The 7,632-nt window shown below is 39.1% G+C and overlaps 2 protein-coding genes across 2 annotated transcripts in view; both read left to right on the top strand.

Annotated features, from left to right (window-relative positions):
• The window catches only part of LOC145493005 (vacuolar protein sorting-associated protein 26C-like), an 11,827-nt gene extending 6,711 nt beyond the window's left edge, over positions 1-5,116 (top strand). The window contains exons 8-11 of the mRNA XM_081472409.1: positions 238-264; positions 779-801; positions 1,511-1,613; positions 2,128-5,116. Coding sequence (XP_081328535.1) covers positions 238-264; positions 779-801; positions 1,511-1,613; positions 2,128-2,210 — 236 coding nt within the window. The 3' untranslated portion in view covers positions 2,211-5,116. The remainder of the gene's footprint in view (positions 1-237; positions 265-778; positions 802-1,510; positions 1,614-2,127) is intronic.
• LOC145493620 (uncharacterized) lies at positions 3,756-6,330 on the top strand. Its single transcript, XM_081473106.1, has 3 exons — positions 3,756-3,885; positions 5,359-5,522; positions 5,940-6,330. Exons 1-3 carry the CDS (start codon positions 3,756-3,758, stop codon positions 6,150-6,152), a joined length of 507 nt encoding a protein of 168 aa, XP_081329232.1. The 3' UTR covers positions 6,153-6,330.
• Positions 6,331-7,632: the final 1,302 nt, after the last annotated feature.

Below are 7,632 nucleotides of genomic sequence, written 5' to 3'. Positions count from 1 at the left end.
ATGCCAAGAAGCGGCCGTCATTTTGTTAACAAGCGCACACTGCTACGCTACTCACTGTCTATCACAGAATAATTACAACAAAGACTTCCCTCTAGAGGGTCAAACCAGGCAGTCAAAATCATTCTTTCAGCAGTCAATTTGGCCAGTGGCTGGCCCTTTGAAGTGTTGAATTTATAGACGAATTTATAGATGTTATGGTGATTCCATGATCTTTTTTTGTTTCTTTGTTGTGTTCAGGTTGTGCAGAGGGCTATTCAAAAGATGGTGAGCATCTTTCATATTGAAGAAACTGTTCTAGCTGCTCGGCCTCTTCATTTGATGATCCTCATTATTGTTAGTAAAAATTGTTTTCTTGTAGGGAAAAGTAAGGCAAATAGAAATAGAAAATCTTCCATTTCTTAAGTAAGCTTTCAGAGAACTCGGTTACTGCAATTACAGCGTGCCCTCATAAGACCACATCATGTCAGAGTGAAGTGGTGTCTGACATTTTACCGAGAGTGATTCCATTGAAAAAGAAGGTCTGCTTCATAATTGTGCTGTGCATATTACAAAAATGCAAATTTTTGCATTTAAAAGTTAAGTCATCGTGCTTGTTTAGGAGAAAACGACTATTTCTCTGTCGAGCTTAGCTTGAAGGAAATCTCATAATGTTGTGTACGTGCACATACTCGTGAGCATGCTAATGATGTAGAAATCGTGCACAGCAAGTTTGAGCAATGCAATTCAATAAAATCACCAAAATACAGCTGTATGTTTCTTTTCTATTATTTTTATACAGCTACCGAGATTCAGAATATTCAGGTAAGCTTGTTAACTGTTTCTCCTCACCGTGTAGTTTGTATGTTTATCCAGCCAGTTCTCTACATTTAGACAATGTACTCATTTGCATTGTTTCCTAAATGTGTCGCACCGATTGTTTGAACTCATCAGAAAGCGCGTGAAAATGGCCAGAGTACTCCCGGGGAGTGGGGGTGCTCGTTGGAAATTTTGAAAATACCAAGGTCCTGTTTTGTGGGACTTGGCTTGACATGTTTTTCACCCCTGAGAAGTATCAATTCTTAAACAACACATTAGGCTGATTTAGCAAGAGAACGGGAACGTCACTTGACGACGGCGCGCGCAGTACAAATACCCAAATATGGTCAGATGACGACTGCAGGGCGCGCGGAATAACCTGGATTCTGTTCTTATTTGACCATATTTGGGTATTTGTACTGCGCGCGCCGTCGTCAAGTGACGTTCCCGTTCTCTTGCTAAATCAGCCTATTAGCTCCTGTCAAATATTTGTGTCATATTTTCCCGGCTCATTACCCTAAAAGATACCGCAAAGGCTCCTGGTGTGGACCTTTTGAGGCTGAACACCCTAAGAGATACCTAAACCGCGTTTTTAATCCCTAAAAGGTATGATGAGCACCCCCGGCCTTTTTATATGGGAGGTCCCCTCTCCGCCAGGAGAATGCTGCCTTATCTCACTGTGCAATCTATTAATCTTGTTTTAACGTTATTTCAGATTGCCGAAGGAGATGTTTGCCGAGGTTTAAGGATTCCAATTTACATGATTTTTCCTCGTCTTTTCACTTGTCCCACCTTGGCTACTGCCAACTTCAAAATAGGTTAGTGGTAGAACTTATAGCCTGCGTGGCGGCCGTGCGAGTAGTAATACAGGGACAGACAGGAGGAACGGTACGGAGCGGTGCGCGAGAGCGAGAACACGCGAGGGCACAGCCTCTCCTTCGCCGCGCGTGTCGCTCCGTTCCAATTGATCTGTTGTTATTCTTGCGCGATCTAAGCAAGTTAACTCATGTGCTTGTATAAAATATGCTAAATTGGAAGAAAAAAGGTCAAAACTACATTTACCGGGCGAAGAATTGTTGTATTGTTGGAAGTTAGGAAGCCATTATTTGCCGCCAAAACTACAATAAGCCAATCAACAGGAGAAAACATAAGCAGCTGTTGCCGAGCGCGGGAAAAATCACGTCAGCCAGACCTGATTGGCCAAGAAGACCGCATCTCCTTTCTGATTGGTTAATAAGCGCTACACGAGTTTTCAAAGTAAACACATTGGAAATGTTCAGAGCACTTTGGTAACATATGTCTATATTTTTTTATTTCATATTTGTCTTTCAGAGTTCGAGGTGAACGTGGTGATAGTTCTTCAAGATGATCACCTTATTACAGAGAACTTTCCCATAAAAATCATCAGAACTTGAAGCAATGACATCAATACCAGGAAAGTAAAGATTCCTTTGCGAGATATTAAGAAAATTTCATAGAGTTCCTAACAGTACTCCTTAAATGGAGCGTTGCCATACTGCTGATAAAGAATCGTATAAATATTCTGGAGTCTTACAAAAAAAAAATCAATTTAGAGATAGTCAGTAAGATCGTGTGTTCTTTTTCGACGAAATAGCTATTAGAATATACAATTTTAACGATGTACAGAATCAATAATAGTTTTTGTATAAAAAGACAATGATTTTTAATTAAACAAAGAAATCACAATGTTTATGTAGTGTTTTTTTTTAAAGAAAATTCAACTCCGGTTTGTTCAAAGGGTGGATAACACTATCCACCGGCTACATCACAGCCCAGTGGTTAAATAATAACTAAACCAACCACTCTATTCAGTGGATGGATGTTTTATTTTAAACAGTGCATAGCATTTAGCCCAGTTCACACTAGCGACAAAACGACATAAACATAACGACATAAGAAGGACGTTATGTTGTTCTGATTGCAGTTTGAACATCCTGACATAACGACATAATAGCAAGTCCAGTGGCGGATCTAAGGGAGGGGCCCGCCCTCTCCCCCTTATTTTCGGTAAAAATAGAGGAAATCACAGAAGAAAGAAAAGCCGGCAGGGCAAGCAAAACAACCCCCCACCCCCCTACCCACCCCTTCGCTCTAGGTCTGGATTCGCCACTGGCAACATAACAGCATGAGCAACATAACTGATCTTTCCTTGTGTTTTTTTGTCGATGTTCACATTACCGACATCAGTGATTATGTCGTTATGTCATTACATACGTCGTAATGTCGTTATGTCGCTAGAGTAAACAACGACCTTTCCCGTGCTTCGAACAACGAAGACCAAAAACACAAATCGCGTTCGCATGTAAAATTGAAAACGGCGTTTCCACTCTGAAATCGCATCAAATGTTTTCCGTCCACGCAACGCCGGAAAAATTTGAAAACGCAACAATCCCCGGTCATTTTGGATTTGTGTTTGAGAAGAACTCGGGCAGGAAAATCAAATGATTATCGTCACGCCATCGTTTTGGAAAAGCTCCGTTTTCAAAATGTTTTCTGTCCACACTAAAACGCAAAGCCGGCATTTTCAAATTCCTCCGGTTTGAAGAACATTCTGAAAAGCTTCGTTTTCGTGACGGATTAGTGTGGACGGTAGGCCTAACCGTAGAAATAAAGTTGCGTTTTCAAATTTTTCAGTTTCAGCTCCGTTTTCGTGACGGATTAGTGTGGACGGTAGGCCTAACCGTAGAAATAAAGTTGCGTTTTCAAATTTTTCAGTTTCAGCTCCGTTTTCGTGACGGATTAGTGTGGACGGTAGGCCTAACCGTAGAAATAAAGCTGCGTTTTCAACTTTCTCCGGCGTAGTGTGGACACTGCCCCAGACTTTGACGTCACAAACCTAAAGACAACTCTAATTGAAAACGTACACTGCTTCATTGATAATTTGCATATTTTGGCCAAATAGCTACCTTGAAAACACACATGACAGGGACAGAATCGAGATGCCGAGAAAAGACACTGGAGTAAATAGAAACACATTGCCAAGCTGGAAAATACAACGAAAATATTCCCGCATTGAATATTCGCTGGGTGATTATGTAGAAGACTGGCTTAAAGAGAAACGACAGGCAAGTATTACGAACCGTCTTGTTCGACAGCGTCGAGACTCAGTTTAAAAATCCGTGGCCAGGAGGTTAAGCATATTTTATCAATACCGAGTATTTAAAACGCAAAATGGATTTCGCGAAATGGATTTCAAGCGCGCGCAATTTGATTGACAGGTTATAGGGTCGTGCGTCATTCCTTGTTGTTGTTCCACAAACGCCTATAACACAATTATTTGAGTGAATGAATCATGAACGTGATTTGTTTGTACCAGAGATAATTCAGAGCATTATCATAACTCAATATTTACTCTATTCGAATAAACATTTGTGTGGGGATTACACTTCAAATGGTTTACCTCTGACGATCTTAAGCCCCTAATTTTATTTTAAAAGCATGTTCGGTTATCAAGAGAGTTCTAACCTTTCAAACATCATGCGAAGCAAATATAAAGGACTTTAAGATAATACCACGAGTGCAGTGTGCCCAAGTACGCTCTCCGGTATAATTTCAGGTTACGTTCCCAAATCCCCACTCTTCATGTTTCTTACCAGCTGAATAGGAGACTGTTAGTACAAGACTGGTCTGAAACGTGATAACGAGAATATTTGCATTCGGTTTTAAAATCCTAGTGGTTTTTAGTCTCCTATTCGTACTCATATCTGAATTTCTTCAAATCACTTCATTTACATATACAGGGCCGTAGCTAGTAACAGGCAAACCGAGGCACTTGCCTCAGTCATTTTTTTTCGTTTTGTTGTTTATAGTCATCAAAAACACTCTAAATTCCCAGGAAGAGAATTAAACCATGGACATTGCCTCAGTCACAACTCATTTCTTGGACACTGCCTCAGTCATAATTTGTTTCTGGCTACGGCCCTGATATATATAACCAAACTGAATGAACAAGTTTCGAAACTTTGCGTACAAAAGGAAATACCAGTAACAGTGTAATGACGGTTTGATCGTATCTTGCCTGGCTCACGATATCGCTCCGCAAATGAAATCTTTGCATTTGGAATTTACCACAAATCAGGTAATTTGCGAATGACTAGAACGGATATTTGTGCGAAATGACAGTTATATCTAGAAAAAAACACTTGTGGTGACATTTACAAGTATACTAAATGAGAAACTGAAGTAGTAATAGGTAAAATCAACTGATGCGATATGTTTTTTAGAACTGCAAGTAGTGTCATCGTTTCTTGATTGGCCTTCAGAAGATGTGTTATAAAGTACTTTTAAGAAGTGTTTGACGGTTGTGAGTTATTTGGATAGAATAATGACATGAATTGAATTAAAACAGTTGGAAAAATATTCCACCGAGAAGGATATCGGTGAAGTGAGGGAATGCAAGAGGTCTACAGCATTCTAGAAAAAAGACCTCGAAAAAACTCACTGCTCCCAGATTGTCTCTCTGTGTCCAGAAAGCCTAGGAATCTTTCAGCTCTGTGTTTATTTGCAGAAGAAAGCTGTCCCTGGAATGTGAGGTAAACTAAGAAAACAAAATTACAAATATACTTCTTTTATCCTCTCAGCAACAAAAGGACAAGATCATTGACTACGGAATCTACAGCAGGTATCAAGTCTCTAAGCTCTTCACTGATCAGCCTAGAAAGAAATCATCGTGCGCACAGATGGTAAGACGGACAAGCGACATAACAGTTAGGTAACTTTTAATGATTGTAATTATAATTATTTAAAATTACACCCTTCGGGAGTGGGTGTTCGGCGAAAGAGGATGGCATCAGATTTTTTAGTACAGAGGTGTTGCTCAGATATGAAAGTGGCAAGGTACTTTGAAGGAAGTAGTAGATGGCGAGAGGTACAGTTGGGGGAGGGACGGGTAGGTGAAGTGAAACTTATTCACAAAGGTATTTGGGGTTTACAAATCTCTAGTTTCATGAGTACCTACCATATCGGGGATTTTAGCTTTAAACAAAGCAACGGTGCAACAATCTCTCGCCTATTGCGTTCAAGGCTTGTTACACTTGTTAAGTTCCAACCAAACAGATTTAGGCTCTCGTTTCTGAGTTCGTGTTTGATGTGGGTTTCACTAAACAATAAATATCCTGGAATAGCTAATTGTAATTGTATTCATAACAAAAGCTTCTCACTGCTCTTTTCAGAGAAAATGGAATAACGATTTGCCGGAAAGAGAAGAAAAACTGCCACATTGTGACGAATTAGTTAACAAAAAGAGAAACCGACCATCTCCTGTACGTATCCCTATGCCAAACGATCTTTACAAACTTCGTTACAAACACAGGCCAAGCCATGCCTGGAATAACTGAGACAATTACACTTGAGTCTTATAGCGGACGAAATTAGATTGCTAGTGCATTTCAGATGTCAATTGTATAAAGCAAATAAAATGACTGAAACTCATCACTACTAAATTTGGTGCCCAGCATTTACGACAACTTGAATCAAAACTGGATTGATTCTTTAATCGATTCTGCAATAAGTAATTATAACATCATTTACAATAGATTCATAATAATATTATACTATTATTTATCATGTTTTTGTCAAAAAAAACTGTAACCCTTTTTATGTTCTTCTATGTAATATGTTAAATTACACATTGTATGGGTGTGTTTTTGTTTAAATTTTGTAAACATTTTACATGCACTTACATGTATGTATGTATACCTTATATCACTAATAAAAATGACAATTAAAAAGTGTCCTGATATTCAGACTTATTCACAGCTGTCGATACCAGCAACAGTTTCAAACAAAATCTGCTCATTCTCAGTTTAGTATATCCAAGTTGTGTAACAACCCAATAAAAAAATAAATAAACTGAGTATCAGTTTATGAATTAGATCTTTTTTTTCAGCTTTTAAGTGAGAAGATAACCCCCTCCCCCCTAAAAAGAGATACTGCATGAGATTAAGCAACAACAAAAGAAATCGTACAAAGCGAGCTACTCCAGGTCGAAACACACAGGGCTGGAGCAGATCGAAAAATATTATTTCACCACCGTACTTGACCCTGGAAAAAAATTCTTGCTCTTGCTCTGAAAAATATAATGTCACCTGATCCCTGGGCTTAGCTGCCAAACACCAGCTCCTTAGTTAAAAACCCAATCGAAATCAATCCTGCATCAGAACTTCGATTCTCTTCTATAATCGGCCTTCTGATAAACCGTGTTATTTTAGCCGTGACAATTATCAAGCATTAAACATTGTTAAGATACCATCCTCAAAGGCGAAGAATCACGTGAAAACTGACACCATTTGCAGGTATGCGGAATTTGGAAGCCTATATATAGACAAATACAACATTAGCAAGCAATGCAGTGTCACGATTTTTTACCGAGAGCACTGAATCCAGGTAGCTGTGGACACTATCCAGGCTGATCAGTTACACACATTCTCTCTGTTTCCAAAGAGGTTAATCAAGTAAGTAAGTAAATATAACTATACTGTAGTTAAGCTGAATCGAGTGAAATCTGTCCGTGTAGTAGAATATCGTTTCCAGCAAAGACAAGTTTAATTCTCTTAAAAGAAATAAACGTTTGCAGATTCTTCGCCATATTTTGAAAATGGTGCAAATAACCGTGGAACTTAGTTAGTATGATCAAGTTTTAGTCATACATGTGTGGTCGTGTTAAAGGTGTTCTTGTTAAAATATGAAAATAACCAAGCGTTTTCCTCGCCGGCGCCACGCCAAACTGAGGCGACTGTAATAAGGAGATGTTGGTAATAAAGGGATGCCAGTTAAGGCGGGGTTCCTACCAATGTATATACTTATTATATTCTGTCA

Source organism: Orbicella franksi, chromosome 7 (genome assembly GCF_964199315.1).
Source record: "Orbicella franksi chromosome 7, jaOrbFran1.1, whole genome shotgun sequence".
In the NCBI taxonomy this organism is placed as follows: Eukaryota; Metazoa; Cnidaria; class Anthozoa; order Scleractinia; family Merulinidae; genus Orbicella; species Orbicella franksi.
This window is presented reverse-complemented; position numbering and strand designations above follow the sequence as displayed.